Source organism: Bubalus kerabau, chromosome 4, assembly GCF_029407905.1.
Source record: "Bubalus kerabau isolate K-KA32 ecotype Philippines breed swamp buffalo chromosome 4, PCC_UOA_SB_1v2, whole genome shotgun sequence".
NCBI classification, from domain to species: Eukaryota; Metazoa; Chordata; class Mammalia; order Artiodactyla; family Bovidae; genus Bubalus; species Bubalus kerabau.
Window position 1 is genome coordinate 130536579 of NC_073627.1, and position 19598 is coordinate 130556176.

The window sequence follows — 19598 nt, forward strand, 5'->3', positions numbered from 1 at the left end:
TGTGGTTTTCGAGTGTGAATCTGTACGAATGTGTGGGATGCATATATGTCCACGTGTGTTACGGGCTGGGGGCAGGCCTCCTCCTTATCCTCCCCTCTCCTGCTTGTGGCCTCCTCCACATCCTGCCCTGCACTCTTGCCTCCCCTACCCCTGGGGAACAGTTAGGAACCATCTGGTCCACACATCTGTCCTGACCCCACCACCCTGCCAGCCTTGGTTCTGTGTCCCCTTGCAGTACTGAGCCAGGCATTGCCAGGAGTTCCTGAAATTGGTGGAGACCCAGCTGGTCTCCACCTATTCCTTTCTGGACCCCTCGTGTGCCCCGGGCAAGCCCCTTCTCCAGGCCAGTGAGTTTTCCTTGCAGAGCTAGGGGCCCAGTCCTCCAGAGCTGCTGCCCAGAGTGATGACTCACTGCAGCTGATGTCATCCTCAGGAGCCCAGGCCCCCATCACACTCAAAGAGGCTTTGTTCCCCAAATGGAAAAGGACGGGCCATAAACTGAGAGAAGTTACTGCAAGACTCTTCCCAGATGCCCGCGGCCCTCATGCCGCCACACCTGCCAGCCTCTGCTGTACCACTTGGTGCATGTGGTCCCTGCGGTGGCTTTGAACCCAGGTTCAGGGAAGGCCATGAAGAAGGGGTCTGAAGGCCCTCACTGCAGCAGGAGAGCAAGACACACTGCCTGCTTCCTGGGGCTCAAGTGTGGCTCTGACACTGGAGCCAGTTCCACCTAGCTCACAGGGTGTGTGTGTATGTGTGTGTGTGTGTGTGTGTGTAGCGGGTAGTGCAGGCCCTGGCCACAGGATGAGAGTCATACCACTCTCCAGGCTCAACTTGTCAGTTCCCTGGTCTCTAGGCCTGCTTATCCAATTCTATTATCTATTCTGAAATGGCTAACAGTTGGGGGATGGCTGTGAGGGGAACTGCAGAGACCACAAGGGTACCTGGCTCAGAGTCGGTCTATTCGCTGGGTCCTGAGTGCTCCTGATGCGCTGAGCCCTGTGCTGAGCACAGCCCTTGTCGGGTTGTCCATTCTCTCCAGGACAATAGAATGTTGTCCATTCTCTCCAGTCTCTTCTATTGCTGCCCTGCTCTACAGATTAGTCTACAGCTCAGAGAAGCCAATTGGCTTGCCCACCCCAGTTAGTGGTGGACCTAGGGCTCACACCCAGGTTGTTCTGCTCCCAAAGCCCAGGTGGTTAACCCTTACCTGTGTCTGCCAACCAGGCGAGGGCATTAGACTCACCCAGGCCAGACTCTGGAAGACTCTGATTTGATAGGGCCGGGCAGGAAGAGCAGATCCCTGTCTTTTCAGAAGCTCCTTGGGTGACTCTGATGAGTGCTTAGGGCTGGGACCTTCATACCACATCATACTACATAGTCAGATTTGAATCCTGACTCCAGTTGCTCATTATCTTCATGGCCTTGGGGGCAGTAATTGACTTTTCCAAGCCTCAGTTTTCTGTCTTGTAAAATGAGGTTAATAATATTATCTACTTCATAAAGAAGGGTGAAGAAATGATGGAAAGCTCTTTGAATAGTGCCTGTCATGCAGCACGCCCACAGTAAATCTTAGCCACAGATCTTATTGTTTCTTTTCATCCCTTTATGGGTCACCCTTGCCGGACTGTGCTGGTACTGGGCACCAAGAGATGGATCTGCATGGTCCATGCCCAGGAGCCTATGTCTATGCGTATCAGGGAAGGAAGGGCACTAACCACCAGAATGCAGAGAGGAGTGTGCTGAGGTGGAGGGATGGTCAGGTACTGTGGGGACACAGATGGAAGGCCATGGGGGAAGCCAGGAGGCGGTGGGCTATAATAGGTTGGCTCCTGCACTGCGGCTTCAGGCGAGTTACTTTCCCTCTTTGGGGCTTGATTCCTTCCTTTGCCAAATGGGAGAATGACCCCCATCTTGCCTCCCTTCTGGCAGAGGGAGCAGATGAGAGGATGCTTCAGAAACCACAGGGGATGCTGCTGGGTACAGACTTATTTCTACTGGGGCTGCCAGCTGGACCCAGCTCCTTCCAGCTGCCAGGCAGGGCAGCCAGGCTGCAGAGCCCACACCCTGCTAGGTCTCTGACCACCTTCAGGCCCCTTCAAAACCATCCTTTTCTCAGTTGAGGTCAGAGGCCTGAAAGAAAGAGCGTGCGCGAGAGAAAGGAAGGCTCATACAGTAACTTCATTGAGCAGGAAAATTCTTGCACTATATATGAAAACCGGAAAAGGGAAAGAGGCGTTCTAAGTTTACATGTAGAAAAATGCTCTTCTGTAATTCAGAAAAATGAGGTCTTTGATTGTTGGCAAGCCCAGGTCTCCCTTCTAAGTTGATCCAGGATTTTTTTCCCTGGCAGGGAAACAGTTCTTTTTTCTAAGAAATGCATTGGGTGGTAGGTTTTTCTAAGAACCTCTTGAATCTTTGCTGGGTGCAGATAGAGCCCCTGCAGCAGGAATTCTGTTGCACTCATTTTCCTTGGGAAAGGAGTCAGGTAGAGCTGGGCGCCTCAGGGACTCCAGGCTGGGTGGGGTGACGTTTCCTCCCAGGCAGAGCCATGACATTTTCCTGGGCACAGTGCTCATCGCCTCTGGCCAGGTTGCGCTGCCCAAAGGCAAGGACATCTGTGAGGGGAGGGCTGGATTTGTGCTGGCCCCTTTTGGAGTCATTCCTTCCAGGCCTGAAGGCTGTAGGCTGAGGGAACCGGCAGTTAAGAGTGGTTAGAGAAACTGGAAAACAGATGGGAGATGAGGATGCAAAATTGGAGACATTCAGACCTGGCAAGGGCCTTTGGAAGCCATCTGATGCAAGCCTCTCATTTCAGATGAGGAACCTGAGGCTCAGAGAGAAAGGAGACGGCCACATTGGGCTGGTGGCAGAGTCTGCCTCACAGGCCGGGGTCCCACCCTGTATAATGTCCGAGAGGCCACGGTGTGGAAGTCCAGGCTGACTCGTGTGTGGTCCAGGGGGCAGAGTTAGGCCCAGCCAGGCAGGTGGAGGCTACAGAGGGACACGCCTCAGCTTACTGACTTCGATTTGCCCAGCAGTGGCCAGGGTTGCCCTGGCGTGGGGGATGAGCTCCTGGACAGTGGACATATGCAAGCAGTAACCAGATGGACTTACGTCGTGGGAAGGGGATGTGGCGGAGGAGGCTCCTTCTCCAGATGGTGAGCTGCACATTTTCTGCGTCAAGTCTGTGGCTTGGTGCACTCGCAGCAGGCAGCATAGGAGGTTTTGGGGATCTCCCCTCTGAGTGCAGGGACATCCAGGAGAGAGATGCCCTGCTGGGGCCCCCAGGGCAGTCACGCGCACTTTACCTATACATACTTAGCCTGCTGGCTCCAGTAACCTGGGGTCATCTGGACCCCTGTGCCTGCCCCAGTGGGAGCAGCAGGAGTCAGTGAGTTGCTGTTTAAGCTGACTGAAGTGTTCTGTAGTCTTCACAGCTGCAGGTGGAAATGGGATGTAGGGAGGGGAACACCCTTTGCCTTCCCAGACAGCCGGGGTAGGAAAGGGGCAGAGGATGGGAGGGAGGCACCTGGGTTCTAGTCCTGTCTTGTCCACAGTTCCCCACTGACCTCAGGCCTGCTCTCTTGGGTCACTTCCAGACCTGACTTTGAGTCTGTTGTTGGGGCTGCATTCTCCCCGTTTCCCTAGGCTCAGGCAGTGTCCCTCTCAGCTGCAGCCCAGGAAGCCCTTCTTGCGTTTCATGGGTGCAGTTCTTTGTCTGGCCACCAGGGGCCGCTGCCGCGCGCGTTCCTGAAGTGTCCTCAGCCTCCCTGTCTGGCTCTCTGCAACCCTCTTTGACCTAGAGCCAGAGGAATGCTCCTCAGTCCCTTGGGGCTGACAAGCACGAACACTGGGCTCAGGTCCCAGATACTCATCTGTGAGATGAAGATGGAGTTTTGCAAAGCCAGATTCAGTTCCCTAAGGAGGCAAAGCTCCATAGCCCAGGCTAACCCCAGGCACTGCTTCAGGACCCCACAGATGGAAAGGCTGAACCAGCCCATTACACAGAAGGAGTGAGGTCTGCTTGGGGAAGAGAGGTGTTAGCTATCCTGGAGAGGAGGAGAGGTAAGGGTTCCAGTTCTTCACCTCCTCTGGCCTCTGGTCACTGTCATCTCTGTGGAAAGAAAACCTGAACCCTGCCCTGTTTGTTTCTTCATCACTAGAATTCTGTCCCAGTTTCCATGGAAACTAGCTTTGGACCCCTGGGAGGAAAGTTGCACCATGTGGTGACTGTTCAGATTTTCCTCTGCCCAGTCCACCTCTAAAGCCGTCTGATTCCTCTTCCCTGTGCCCCCGGGAGGGGCTGCTGCAAAGTTGTACTCCGGTGCCCAAACCATAGACTTGAGGAGAGTGAGGCCCAGTTGCATCTGTCTGCCCCCTTTCCTCAGGCCACAGCTCTGAGTGCCTGCTCTCTTCCAAGCTCTCATGTGGGTATTTGAATGGGGGAGTCATGCCTGTGGCTCTGTGTATAGTGTAGGAGTGAAGCTCTGGGGTCTCGGGGTGCAGCTGAGTGAGCTTAGAAAGATTCAGCTGTGAGAAGATAGGGGAAGGTATTACCAATAGAAGGGACAGTGAGCAAAGGCAAGAACAGGAAAAGGGGGAGAATGAAGAGAAGAATCAGAAGGTGTCTTGAGTGGAAATTTGACTTGATTCTGAGCGTGCCGGGGAGCCATTGAAGGCTCTGGAGTTTGTGAGTAGCATAAATGGCTGACTGCTAACAGAGACATCTAGATCAGGAACTCCTTGAGAGCCTGCATTCTGGTTTCAGTTCCACATCCGCAGCTGCACACAAGGCGTGATGTGGGGGCTTCACAAATGTTATCAAATTCACGAATGGAAAAGTGGGTTGAAGAACCCCCACTGAATGAAGCTGAGAGTGTGTGTGCCAAGTCGCTTCAGTCGTATCTGACTCTTTGCAACCCTATGGACCATTGCCCACCAGGCTCCTCTTTCCATGGGATTCTCCAGGCAAGAATACTGGAGTGGGTTGCCATGCCCTCCTCTAGGGGATCTTCCCAACCCAGGGATCGAACCCACATCTCCTGCATCTCCTGCATTGGCAGGTGAGTTCTTTACCACTAGTGCCACCTGGGAAGCCCAAAAATGAAGCTATCCCTATGCATTAATGAAGTGAGATTAAGACTGAGGTCAGATGTCCTCTGAGATAGGCAGTTGTCTGTGGAGAATTGTGGCACCCTCCCACAAAAGGCCCCAAGCTTCCTGAGGCTAGAGAGTTCTGTGATCAGTCCCCTATTAGCACCACCCCCTCCAGTCTTGCCCCTCAAGGATGGTGGAACGTCCTCCCAGCAGCTGTGATCTCCATCCCCCTGCTTCCCACCCAGCACAGAGCCATCCCAGGACAAGCCTATGGACCTAGCTGCTGGGCCTGTTTGTCTTGGCTTCCTGGCTTCTCTCCCCTCCCTGGTGGCTGCCTGAGCAGGTGGCCCTCCTGCCAGAGGCCAAGGGGAAGTGAGCCAGTAGGCCCAGGCGCAGCCCTGAGCATGGGTCACTCCAGGCCAGGGGTCACTCCCTGCCATCCCACAGCATGCCGTGGGACAGTGTGTGTGGAGGGAGGGGGTGGTTGCTGAGAGCACAGCAGGGGCTGACTTGGACTTCCTTTAGGTTGTAGCTTGGCTCCCCCTGTGGCTGACCCAGTGGAAGCAAGGCCTGCTGCTTGCATGCTGGTTCTCCCTCATAGCCGAGGTCTGGGCAGCAGGGAGCAGGTAGGATTAGGACAGGATCTCTTTGCAGACTTTGGTTTTTACTAAGCTTAAACCTTTGGATCAAGCAGAAGACCAGTTTCTACCATTTGTTGAGCACGTATACTTTTCCTCCATTATCTCATTTGGTCCCCATGTGTGAGATGGGTGGGACATTCCTACATCACCAGTAAGTTATCTGCCCAAAAGCTGCCTACTTGGTAACTGGCACAGGCTGGATCCGAACCCAGCTCTGTCCAGCGCCAAGGCAGTTCTCTACAGGCTGCCTCTTCCGTCCACTCTAGAGCTGGCCCACCAGTGGCCTGTGCCTAGCGTGGCTAGGGCAGCCCAGGGGTCATGGAGGGGCGCCAGTTGTGGGTCACCTGCCACTCCAAGTCACCCCAAGGCAGAATCAGATCTCCCCTCCGCCCATTCTTGCTTCACTGCTCCACCTGTTACTTCCTGGATGTGTGTCCTGGTCATGAAACTCTCTCCTTGACCGTTATTTCCCTGTCTATAAAATAAGGAGGTTTGCTAGATGGGTGATTTTTTTTTTTTTCCCCTGAAGCAGAATCCTCCTGGAACTAAGAATTCCCAAAATGGCCATGTGGAAGCCTGGGCTTTACTGCTTTACATGGCAGCACTGGGCTGGTTTAAGCAGGCTTCTGGGTGGAAACCTCTCAACCCCTGTCCCGGAGTTCCTGAACCCCCACCTTTTCCTTGAGCCCTTGGAACACCACTTAGAAACAAGCCTCTGGATGCGAGGCCTGGGTCATATACCCACTGTGGAACCACACATTCTGCAGACCTGGAGCATCCCACCGGAAAGGGGCTTCCTCTCCTGTTCTCAGTAGGAGAGAGAGATGAGCTGGAGGAAAAGCTTTCACTGGATCAGATGGAGAAGACAGAAAGCTATCAGCAGGGTACTCATGCTTTTATTTGTTTTTATCTTTAAACTGTAGAGGGGAGAAAAGAAATCTCAGTGGGGTGCTTGCTTTTATTTCTGTTTCATTTCTTTTCACTCTTTCCCCCTTTCTATGCAGAAATGGGCTATCTTTGAGTGAGGAAAAACATAAAGAAAAGATTTTGTACTTTCTAAAAGAGGATGTAAAGAGTTAATATCTTTAAAAATATGTAAATGTCTATTTTTCACTTCATGTGCTTGAGGTAAAATTCAAAAAGTACAAAAGAGTATCCACTGAGATGAAAGTCTGTTGTCACCCAGCCACTAGCTTCCTTCCCTGGAGAGTCTCTGGCCTCAGCTTCTTGTATATCTTTCTAGAAATATTCTAATATATATTTTATGTATTTAATATGTATTAATATATGTACTTCCAATGGATAGCATGGCATCTGATCCCATCACTTCATGGGAAATAGATGGGGAAACAGTGGAAACAGTGTCAGACTTTATTTTTTGGGGCTCCAAAATCACTGCAGATGGTGAATGCAGCCATGAAATTAAAAGACGCTTACTCTTTGGAAGGAAAGTTATGACTAACCTAGATAGCATATTCAAAAGCAGGAATATTACTTTGCCAACAAAGGTCCGTCTAGTCAAGGCTATGGTTTTTCCAGTGGTCATGTATGGATGTGAGAGTTGGACTGTGAAGAAAGCTGAGCGCCGAAGAATTGATGCTTATGAACTGTGGTGTTGGAGAAGACTCTTGAGAGTCCCTTGGACTGTAAGGAGATCCAACCAGTCCATTCTAAAGGAGATCAGTCCTGGGTGTTCTTTGGAATGAATGATGCTAAAGCTGAAACTCCAGTACTTTGGCCACCTCATGCGAAGAGTTGACTCATTGGAAAAGACTCTAATGCTGGGAGGGATTGGGGGCAGGAGGAGAAGGGGATGACAGAGGATGAGATGGCTGGATGGCATCACTGACTTGATGGATGTGAGTCTGAGTGAACTCCGGGAGTTGGTGATGGGCAGGGAGGCCTGGTGTGCTGCGATTCATGGGGTCACAAAGAGTCGGACATGACTGAGCGACTGATCTGAACTGAACTGAATGGATAGCAATTCTATTCTGCACCTTGTTTTTCTGTTTGTTTCTAGTTAATACATCTTGTTGTTGTTGCTCAGTTGCTCAGTTGTGTCTGACTCTTTGTGACCCCGTGGACTGCAGCTTGCCAGGCTTCCCTGTCCTTCCCTGTTTCCCGGAGTTTGCTCAGATTCATGTCCATTGAGTCGATAATGCCATCTTCTGTTGCTCGCTTCTTCTCCTGCCCTCAATCTTTCCCAGCATCAGGGTCTTTTCCAAAGAGTCGGCTCTTCTTGTTTCATATTAACACCTAAGGAATCACACCTTTTTAAAGGCTTCACAAGTGGACTTCCCTGGTGGTCCAGTGGTTAAGAATCTGCCTTGCCGTGCAGGGATTGTGGGTTTAGCCCCTAATTAGGGAACCAAGATCCCACATGGCACAGCGTAACTAAGCATGATCAACTAAGACCCGAGGGAGCCAAATAAATAAATATTTTTAAAAAATAAATAAAGGCTGCATTGGATTGCATTGTGTGACTATAACAAAAGTTAGTATTTATTTAACTCCCTGAGAATTCCAAGATGGAACGGTTTAGATATGTTCAGATACATTTTAAACAGTGCTGCAATGGATATTCTTTTAAGTTCTTTATATGTCACATATATAACTTTATCTGTTTAAAAAATTCGTAGAAGTGTAACTACTGCATCAAAGAGTACATGTGCACTTTTAATTTTGATAAACATAGTGAGAGTGCTCCTCCCACAGATGTTATCCCTTTACACACTTCCACCAGCAGTGCGTGCAATGGCCTGTTCCCTCAAACGCTTGCTAAACAGGATGTTAGCCAACATTTTGATCTTTACCAGTCTGATAGGGAAAATGCTGTCTCTTCATAATCTTACCTTGTATCTTTCTTGTTCTGAATGAGGCTAAGTATCTGTTCGTATGTTTAATAGCCCTTTTTTTTTTCTTTTACTGTGGAAAGCCTTTCCTATTCTTTGCCCGTTTTTTCTTTTGGATTATTTTGTTGTTGTTCAGTCTCTCAGTCGTGTCTGACTCTGCGACTCCATGGACTGCAGCACACCAGGCTTCCCTGTCCTTCACCATCTCCTGGAGCTTGCTCAAACTCACGTCCATTGAGTCAGTGATGCCATCCAACCGTCTCATCCTCTGTCCTCCCCTTCTTTCTTCTTCAGTCTTTCCCAGTATCTTCGGATTATTGACCTCCTGCTTATTCATTTGCTTTGTGTAATAAGGTAATTTGTTTGTTGTCTGTGATATATGTAGCAAATATTTTTGTCAAGGTTGGGATTTTATTTGACACTGTGGGAATTTATTTTTGCTATGCAGAACTTAAAAAATTTGTGTGTCATTTAATTTAGCCAAATTTATGAATCTTCTTATTTTTGCCTTCTCGGGTTTGCTATACTCTACTTTCTGTTTTAATGCAAATTGCAAACTGGACAGAAAAAGCATTGGATTGAGAATCAGGTCTGTTTATAATTGCTAAACCCCTCCCCTCTTTTAACCTCAGTTTTGCCTTCTTTCTGTAGACTGAAGAGGTTGAATTTCATTTATTTGTTCATTTTTTTTCATTCATTCATTCCTTAGCACTGAGCTGGATGCGGGAACAGAGAGATGAATGGTGTGGTCCAATGGAGAGAGAGACAAGTGACCCAACAGTGACCTGTAGCGTACAGGGGGTGAAAGTGGGGGACCCTAGTGTGTTTTGAAGGAGGAGGATATAGGTCAGGAGGTGAAACAAGGGATTTCGGGGGTGGGGAGAATGAGGAGTTATTCTGGTAAAAATAGCCAGTGGGATGAGGTGTGGAGGGAAGAGCATTTGACATGCGGGGAGAGGACCTGCGATGGCCTGGGGCGCTGGAGGGACACCATCAGGCTTGCTGGGGAGTCGGTGCGCTGCTGGGTCTAGACCAAGAGGCCTCCAGCCAGGTGCCCAGGCCGCTGGGCACCCTGAGAGCACAGATGACCGGAGACGCCTTCTCATTAAGGCCTCAACATGATCAGACTTGCCCTTTTGCTGAAGATGCAATAATCATTTTCTTTAGTGTTGTGAAATATTTACCATGACCATTTTTAACAAAGAATACTACAAGGAATACTTTCGAATATCACCTAGTTTAAGAAATAATATCATCGCTGTAGTTGAAAAGCCCCATGGACTTCTCCCCAAATCTCATCTCTCTACCTCCTCTAAATGTTGGCAGGAACATGCTTCTAGAGGGTATGCAAAATGGCACAGTTGCGTCTTAATGATAATCAAGATAATAATTACATCAAAAAGAAATGATAATTATAGCATGTGAGGTGGGCATTAACTAATGCTAGAGTGGTAATCATATTGCAATATACAAGGGTATCAGATCAACACTTTGTTCACCTTAAACTTATACAGTGTTATTTATTGGTTATATATCAGGTTTTTTAAATGTTACAGTTGCTTAAGAGAGCAATTTAGCCATACTCAGTGAAGTTACAGGTGCAAATGTCCATATCATTGAATAATTCCACCCCTAAGCGGTGGACTCACTTGCACAGGTAAGCACAAGGAGATGTGAGTAAGAAAGTCCATAGCAGCAGTGGCTGTAATAGTGATGGGAAACCTCACTTTCCATCAGCAGAAAGATGAAGTAATCCGCAGTGACTTATTTATACATAGGATACTGCTATGAAAACATAAGACTTGGAGCCACACTCAACAGGGATAAATCAAAAAAATACAATGTTGAGTGGGAAAAAAAAGTTGCAGAATACATGCAGCCTGCCAACACTTACATGAGGTTAGGAGACAGGCACTGCAGTGCTGAGTTCTGTTAGAGACATATACTCGTGTAGTAAACACACAAAGGCATGCATGGGGATGATAAACACCAGACCCCTAGAGTGGCTGCCTCTGGGGCATGGGCAGGGGGAAAGGATCAGAGAGTTCCTGAGAGCTTCGGCTGAGTTGATATTTCCTTTCTTAAGTGGGGTTCTGGGCCCATGCCTATTCCTCATGTTATTCTTGTCTTAAAAATGTTAATAATATATTTCATATAGCCCAGAGTGTCCCCAAATTATCATGTCAACGTGTAATCAATCTAAACAGATTAAATAAAATGACAATCTTACATTCCTTTTTTCAAACATTACTTTTTCAAAATCCAGTTTGTATCTATGTCCATCTGCAGGGTTCCTGTCCACCTCTCCCTGGGACCTGCATTCTTATCTCATCACTCTAGGTGCATGTGGGTGCAGGTCACTAAGCCAGCCTGCAGCCTTCTCCCAGGGAATAGTGGTTGGGTGCCTCAAGGCTATGAGCCTAAGTCCTCTCCAGGCCACCACAATGGAGCCCTACATTTCTCCCCGCAAGGGGTGGTGGTTAAGAGCACAGCCTCTTTAGTCAGATGCTCTGGCTTTAGACTTCTGATGGGCTTACTTTGGGCAAATTTTTTACCTTCTCTAAGTTCTCTCTGGGGCTTCCCAGGTGGCGCTAGTGGTAAAGAATCCACCTACCAATACAGGTGATACAGTTTCAATCCCTGGGTTCAGAAGATGCCCTGGAGTAGGAAATGGCAACCCACTCCAGTGTTCTTGCTTGGAGAATCCCATGGACAGGGGAGCCTGGTGGGCTACAGTCCATGGGGTTGCAGTGGGGCACAGCTGAGCAACTGAACACACACACACACAAGTTCTCTCTGGAATAGAATGGGATAATAGTACCGATCCTCATAGCATGGTTGTGAGGAGTAAATGAACTAATGTACGTGAAGAGCTTAGAGCCTGCTAGAAATGAGAGATCAGGGAATGTGGTGATGCTCTCATAACGACGACAGTGACATAGGGAGTTGACAGTGCATGACAATGATGCGAATTTCAGTTGTCCTAAGGTCTGGGAGCACTTTGATTTGTCCCCGCTTTCCCCCATATCCTGAGGCACTTGAACAGTAGACTTCACTCAAAACACAACAAAACAAACCTGCCCACTTTTACAGAGCGAAATGGGGGGAAATCCCTATGTTGATGTGGGGGAACATTGTAGAAATATTCTGATATGTTTTCCAAACTGCTAATCATGACTTGTTTGTGGGTAATGAAATCAATTTAGTAGGTTGTTTCCAGCATGTTTTTAATAAAATAAAAGAGAAAAAGAATTGTGAAATGGAAAGGAAAACATCATAGTGCCTGGTGAGTATTAAAAGTAAATAATGTTTTATGAAACATCTGTTTCAGGGTTACAGATATATATTTGTCTAAACGTGCATAGTGGGTGGCCATGTAAATGTATTTCTTATTGTGGGTCATTGTCAAAAAAGTTTGACAAACAGAAATTCAGATGCTGCAGTGGGCTTCTTGAAGGATCCCATTTCATTTCCTGAGTATATTTCCTCCTTATTTCCAAGCAGAGAGGAACGTATGTATGAAGCATGGGCTCTTCTCTCCCCGCAGAATCGGCTTCCCGGGGCCCCCTGGACCTCACGGAGCTCGTCGGTGTCCCGCTGCCCTCCTCTGTGTCCTTTGTTGCTGGCTATGGTGGCTTCCCAGCCTACAGCTTTGGGCCTGGTGCCAACGTCGGCCGCCCGGCCAGGACCCTCATCCCGTCCACCTTCTTCAGGGACTTCGCCATCAGCGTGAGGGTGAAACCCAGCAGCCCCCAAGGCGGTGTGCTCTTTGCCATCACGGACGGCTTCCAGAAGGTCATCTACCTGGGCCTGCGGCTCTCGGGCGTGGAGGACGGCCGCCAGCGGGTCATCCTCTACTACACGGAGCCTAGCTCCCAGGTGTCCCGCGAGGCCGCCGCCTTCCTGGTGCCCGTGATGACCCACAAGTGGAACTACTTTGCTGTGGTCGTCCAGGGCGAGGAAGTGACCCTCCTCGTGGACTGTGAGGAGCATGGCCGCGTCCCCTTTCCAAGGTCCTCCCAGGCCTTGACCTTCGAGCCCAGTGCGGGAATCTTTGTGGGCAATGCAGGAGCTACGGGGCTGGAGAGATTCATTGTGAGTTCAAGTCTTCCAGACGAGGAGGCTGCTGGACACTGCAGCAAACACGAATGACTCTTCTTATTATCCTTTTATCCTTATGTCCTCGGGCATGCGTTCTAGTGGGACGAAAGCTAGGCTCGAAACTCAGAACTTAGATTCTATTCCTGAGTTTTCAGTGTAGCCTGATGATTTTAAACAGCAGCTGAATTCTCTGATCCTCTCTGTGTTTTCTTATCCGTGAGTGGGGATTAGAAAACTTAGGCTATAGGGTTGTGGAATCATGTGAGCTAGCCTGTGTGAAAGCACTTTGTCTGTTTTTAGGCATTATAAAAAGGGTAAGGTTTGTAATTCAAGGTTCACTCAGTGATTTTATCTTTGGAAAATGGTGGCAGCTGCATGTAATTTCTGCAAAGGTGGAAGAGCTGAGATGAGGGTGTGAGGTAGTTGCTGTCTCTCCTTTGGGACAATGTGTCTTGAAAAAATATCAGAAGACTGATTTTACTGTCAAAATGGATTTTTATGAACAAGCCATTCTAAAGCAAATCCCAAGTTATTGTGGTCATTCATTTAGTCACCACTGTTCTTACTGGGTTGGGAGGATCCCCTGGAGGAGGGAATGGCTACCCACTCCAGTATTCTGGCCTGGAGAATTCCATGGGCTGTATAGTCCATGGGTTCGCAAAGAGTCAGACAAGACTGAGCAACTTTCAGTTTCACTTTGATTCTTACTGATACCTTCCCAAATGATTCAAGACAGGACTGAGCTGGAGTTTGGGTTTATCTGTAATACAGTGGAATATGGATTTTAAGAAGGTAGAATCCAATGAACAGTTTTGAAACTCTCACTTGGAGATGGGCTTCCCTGGTGGCTCCGATGGTAAAGAATCTGCCCATAGTGCAGGAGACCCGGGTTCAATCCCTGGCTCGGGAAGATCCCCTGGAGAAGGGAATGGCAACCCACTCCAGTATTCTTGCCTGGAGAATTCCATGGACAGAGGAGCCTGGCAGGCTACAGTCCATGGGGTCACAAAGAGCTGGACACGACTGAGTGACTCCCGCCAGGACCACATATGCAGAATGGGCTCTCGGGGGTGGGGAGGGGAGGCAGAGTGGAGGCAGGGAGCCTGGCTGACAGCCACTCTGGGGACAAGTCCTTCCAGCTGGGAAGCTGTGAGCCATGGGGGAGAGACACTTTCTGGTGGGGGAGGCGAGTACTTTAGGGTTCCTTGCTGACAAGTTAGGGACCTGGGGACCTGTTAGGAGGCTGCTGTTATTCTGCACTTTGAATACTGAGCTCTCCAAGGGCCTCTCTGGTTAGTGAGGCTCATTTTACATTGTCCCAGGGAGAGTCCCCCTTCATGAGAGCAGGCCTGGGGATGGCATGGTTTTCTTTTCATGGCCTCGGGCAGCACTTCTCACTCCTGTGCTTTCACTGGTTCTGCTCTGTATAAAAACAGTCGTGTGTCCCAGTGGCGCTTGTGCTGTAAACGTGGCCTCTGACCCCTCTGCTTTCCTCTAGGGTTCCATACAGCAGCTCATCATCCACCCTGACCCCAGGACTCCCGAGGAGATGTGTGAAGCTGAAGACTCCTCGGTGAGCCGCCCCACTTCTCCCCGTCACCCCCACTTCTCCCTGTCACCCCCACTTCTCCCCGTCACCCCCACAGTGGGCCCTGAAGCCCCAGCAGCCAGAGAAGGGCCCGGCACCCAGGCAGTTTTTCACCCCAAACGTCATGGAGTCTCTGAAATCCCTTATCTTGGCAAGTGCTCCATCAAGTCCTATTTTGAGCTTTTTGGCTTCGTTATTATTTTTGAGAACTTCAGCCATGTCTTTGGTGTTTGGTGGAGGATTGGTGGCGGAGGGAGTTGTGTTTCTTCTAAGGTGTTAGGTTCTTCCATGGCTGTGCCAGTCAATGGCCTGGTTTCCACACTTCCTGCCAAGAAAGGGTGTCAGGATTCTAAAATAAAAGTTAAAACTGCAAGACATTCTGAATGTAAATTCTTATAAAAACAAACCTAAATTTAGCTTTTATGCTTGACAAATGAATCAATTCCTCAGTTAAAGGGGGTGGTGAGCAGGGAAAAAAAGATGGCTCCTTTTCCCTCTTCCTTCCTCCTCCCCCTCCCTCCAGGATTGACTGAGTACCTGCAAGGTGACCCGACTTGGGGAGATGCGGGAGATAAAGAGATGAACTGGGGACTGTCTGCATCCTCAAGATGCTCAGACATACCCAAAAGCAGTGATAGACCTGAGTGTAATTGGTCCTCAGACCCAAATTCTACAAGTCAGGCGGGGGCAGGAAGGTGGAAGAGGAAGAACAGGAAGCCGGTCAGGAAGGAGTTGATTCCTGATCAGTGACAAGCAAGAGTCAGCCAGATGAAGAAGAAAAGGTATTCCCAGCAGAAGACACCACACAAAGAAGGAAAGTCATAGGCCAGCAGAGCATGGCGTATTTGTAGACCTTCAGATCCTCTATCTGTCAGCCCCAAAGCTAAGCATAAACTTCTTTCATTCATTCAGTAAAAAATGTTGCCAGTGTACTTGGACAGCCAGCCCCTCAGAGGTAGAACTTGGCCCTGGGAAAATATTTGCTCTCCTCGAGTCCATGATTCCAGCCTGGCATTCCCATGATGCTGAGAGAAGGGAAAACTTGTGTGTATATATTGCTTCATCTCTATGGTGCTATTAATATTGAACAAACAGAAACAATCCAAGGGTCCACAAGCAGGTTACAAAATCTTGGCACACGGTGTCCTGGCTGCCATCAGGGGGCTAATTGTGAAGACTAGGTAACAAGGGGAGGATGTTCTTCAAATATAGTGGTTTTCAGTGAGAAATTCTGATGACAGTCACCACAGAGGGAGTGCCTTTTGATCAAGATAGGAGGGCACTTGGGCAAAATGTTAGTAGGTATGTTGGAGAGACTACATTGATTGTATTTTTTGTTTGAGCAATAAAATGTGGAAGGAGACAAAAAGAATAGCTCAATCACATGCTTTCCCCTTCATCCCACTTTCTCTGTACACCTCCATCTACATCTTTCCTTTTACATGCACCCTGCTTCTCCATAGGAGTCTGTTTCTATGACTCCCCAATTATAAACTTTTCTCCCCCTCTGCCCACATGATTTGTCTCCACACAGGCATCTGGAGAGACCAGCGGGCTCCAGGAGACGGATGGAGTAGCTGAGATCTTAGAAGCAGTCACCTACACTCAAGCCCCAGTGAGTACCGGGTACTGTGCTATGTCATCTTGGTCAGCTTTTAGAGGGCTAGGCATTGTCCAAGAGGACCCAGAGTCTTGGTCTGAAGTCTCTGTCCTCACGTCTGTGACTTCATTCGACAGCTCACCTGGGGAAGTCAGGAAAATACTGGCCAGTGGGCATTTTGCAAAATCCTCAGTATAGGGGGATTCCCTGGTGGCTCAGAGGTTAAAGCGTCTGCCTCCAATGCGGGAGACCCATGTTTGATCTCTGGGTTGGGAAGATCCCCTGGAGAAGGAAATGGTAACCCACTCTAGTATTCTTGCCTGGAGAATCCCATGGATGGAGAAGCCTGGTAGGCTACAGTCCACAGGGTCGCAAAGAGTCGGACATGACTGAGCAACTTCACCTCACTTCACTCAGTGTAGGGGAACGCCGATACCCAGGTGCCACCCTGTGCTGTGACCAGGGGAGGGCTTTCCAAAGGCGAACTCTGCTCCATCGCCTCCCAGCTGTGTGAGCTTAGGTGACTTACTCAGCCTCTCTGAGCCTCAGCCCCTCTTCCACCAAACAATAATCAGAGTGCTATCTTGTGGGGTCCTTGCGAGGTCCGATGAGGCTGTGCAAGGAAAAGGTCTCAGCCCAGTGCCTGGCACAAGGGAAGTGGCTGTTGTTGCCCTTGTTCGGGGCTCTGGCTATGAGAGGGAAGTTGGGGCCCTCACTCCTGTGAGATGCAGAGCCCTCCTAGGAGCTCATTTCTGGTCCCATGGGAAAGGCAGCGGTGGTGTGGGCCTCCTCCCTCCTGGGAATGTGCCCTGTGGCCGAGACAAGGAAGTGGTTTTGAAAGCATTGAATCAGACTGTGGAGACACCAAGGAGCCTGTTCTAATAAAAACAGCCAGCAGTGTCTGAGTCACTGAACACGGAAGCCCCAGCCATCTCCTAGACTGGTCTGGCTCAGTCTATGGACACATCTCTGATGGAAGAAAGCAGGGAGCTGGAAAGAAGGCAGAGGCTATAAATCACAGACCTCCGGTGACAGAGGTTTGGGTGGGGCAGAATAGGACCAGAGTCTGTTACTGTGAGAGGGCCTTAACGGTCACCTCTTCCTGTTCAGAGAGGTACAGAAAACTGCCCTTGGTACTACTGAGCAAACTGTGAGGTCCAAAGAAGGAAAGAGACTGGGCCTAGGGTGTGTGGCTGAGCTGAGGCTAGAGCACAAGTCCCATTATGCCCCATCAAGGATTTGGCCATGACCCTGTGCTGCTGGCCGGGGTGGTATTGCAGGGGTGCCCCCCCCAGGACCACAGCCAATTTGGGGGTAGCTGTGATGGAGAAAGTGAAGGGTCCAAGGTGCCTGCCTGGGTGGTGACTCGGGGTAGCTGTGCTGAGCAGTGTTGCAGTCCCATGAGCCCATCATCCCTTGGCCACCCCACTGGCATGTCCAGGACGTAGGGCAGCAGGGCACAGAGCCATGATCCTCTAGGCTTTCTGGTCTGATGCTGCCCCCCAGTGTACCAGCTCACAGCTAGGAGTGAGGCTGACTCGGGCAGAGAGACTAATAACCCAAGGTGGTACTGAGGGACGGACATGAAGTGGGGCTTAAGAGCATGGGACGCCATGGAGGTGGAGGCGAGTCAGGCACGGCTGTAACCTCTTTCGCAGGGCGGTGTTTTCCTTTCGTTCCCCGGGGGAGGCACTGAGGTACACGGGAGTGCAAAGCTTTGCCTGAGGATGTGCAGTCTGGAGGCGGCAGAGCCAGGTTTCCAGCCTGGGTCCAGGCCACAGTCAGTCACATCAGCCCCAAACTGGGGACTGCCCCCCCCTTCACCCTCCCCTGGAAAACTACCCCCCCCCGGCTCCCCACCCCAGGATGGGGGAATTTCCCTCTTTGGCTCAGATGTTCCCCTCCCTTCTCTATCTGGCTTTTCTCTTGGAATGAATCTCACTTCCCTGTCCTCACCCTTTGCAACCTGCCACCCTCTAAGATACAAACCATGACCCTCAGACTGAATCATGGACTGCCTGAGCGGTCAGGGACTTAAAAAGCCAGCCCCTCCTCACCTCCTTCCCCATTTAGGGTAGGAGTCCCTGCTGCCCCATTCTTCCTTCTGTGTCAGTGTCTGCTGACACACCTTTCCATTTCTGGAAAGTTCTATCTTTGCTGAGTTAGAATTAATACCCTATGGTTCTCAGCCCTGGCTGTGCATCAGAGTCCTGAGTGTGTGTGTGTATATGTGTGTGTATATGTCTGTGTGTATGTATGTGTTTATGTATAGTGTGTGTATGTATGGGATGGGGTGGGGGGTGGGCGGAACTAGGAGTCGGTCTTAAAAAAAGCCCCTTGTCTGGGCGCATGCCCAGACGTTCAGATTCGTGAATGAATGGAGTGAGATCTAGGGTCTGTCTTACACAGAGCTCTGCAGAGGATTCTTTTCCACATCCAGGACCTCTCTTCCAGCGACACCCAAGGCTCACAGATCCCCAGCACACCCCTCCCTTTCACCCCTCTTCCATGCCTTGGCTCCTGCGGTTCCATTTGCCAGGCGGGCCCTCCCCCATCCCATCTCTACCTGGCCAGTTCCCACTCCTTCAGGGTCCAGTCCAAAGCCCCTCATTGGAGGCCACGGCCTCGCTCCCCTCCTCACGTGTGGCTCTCCATCCTGTAATCTTACAGCAAGTAGTGTCTGGGTCTGTGTCTCCCCGATTGTCCAACAAGGACAAGTTCAAGGACAGACGCCCTTCTTATTAATTCATTTCCATATCCCAGGGATCAGGTAAGCCATGGAACACAGTAGGGCCTCAAGAAATATATGTTGAATGAGGGCCAGCAAATTACCACATTTTAATTTAAAATTAAAGACTCAACATTCGCATTTTGTCACAGGCCACACTGGTTCTCCATCTACACTAACCCCTGAAAACCAGCAGCAGTCTGTTGGAGGCAGGACCCCTGACCTTGACCACCAAGGGTTGGCTCACCAGCTCTGCCTTGAACCCAGGCTTCATGGCTGCCTTGGTGGGAGTTTGTCTAAAGAGGTTTTTAGCTGACAGGCTGGAGTCAGTGATTCCCTGTAACCCAGCATTTGCCACATTGAGTTACTAAGCTTAGCCCCCCCTTTCCTGACTGTCCTGTGTTTCCTGAACCCTGACCTGCCCTGCCTACCTCATCTCAAATCCCACGTCCCTTATGAAGCCACTTGGCTTCCAGCCACCAGCAGCCTTGCTCCAGGATAAACACGGGCTTTCTTGGCCCCATCAGGGAACCATGTGAAGTGGCTTCCCCTGGACCCTTGGCAGGGAGAGGAGAGGAGAGGACCTGCCTGGGGCAGAGGTGCTTACTGCTCTGCTGGATCACTATACAGCTGGGAATGAGGAGTCCTTCTTGGTGCTCTTCCCAGCCTCTCCTTGGGTGGGAGCGTGCCTGTGTCCTGCTCCCACTACCCCTCCTGGTTCGTGCCTCACCAGGCTTCTTTGGTGCATCCTCCTGGTCTCCTGGCCTAAACCTCAACGCCCCAGATCCGTGCTCTCATGAACACCAGGGTGAACTCCCTAAAGTTCACACCTGCCCGGATCCCCCCGTCCTGCCACCCAAGGGGATGCTGTTTGTTGCTCCTTTACAAGCCCAGACCTCTCACCTAAGAGCCAGTGCCGTCCCTCCTGCTGCCTCGCCAGGCTTCATCCCCCTGCTACTCCGCCAGCCCTCTCCAAGATCAGGTTTCA

At 50.1% G+C, this 19598-nt stretch overlaps 1 protein-coding gene across 6 annotated transcripts in view; it reads left to right on the forward strand.

The window, feature by feature from the left end:
- The window catches only part of COL15A1 (collagen type XV alpha 1 chain), a 102874-nt gene that overhangs the window by 22541 nt on the left and 60735 nt on the right, over positions 1-19598 (forward strand). For all 6 annotated transcript variants that reach the window (XM_055578619.1, XM_055578624.1, XM_055578621.1 and 3 more), the window contains 3 exons: positions 12141-12688; positions 14193-14267; positions 15817-15897. In XM_055578619.1, coding sequence (XP_055434594.1) covers positions 12141-12688; positions 14193-14267; positions 15817-15897 — 704 coding nt within the window. The remainder of the gene's footprint in view (positions 1-12140; positions 12689-14192; positions 14268-15816; positions 15898-19598) is intronic.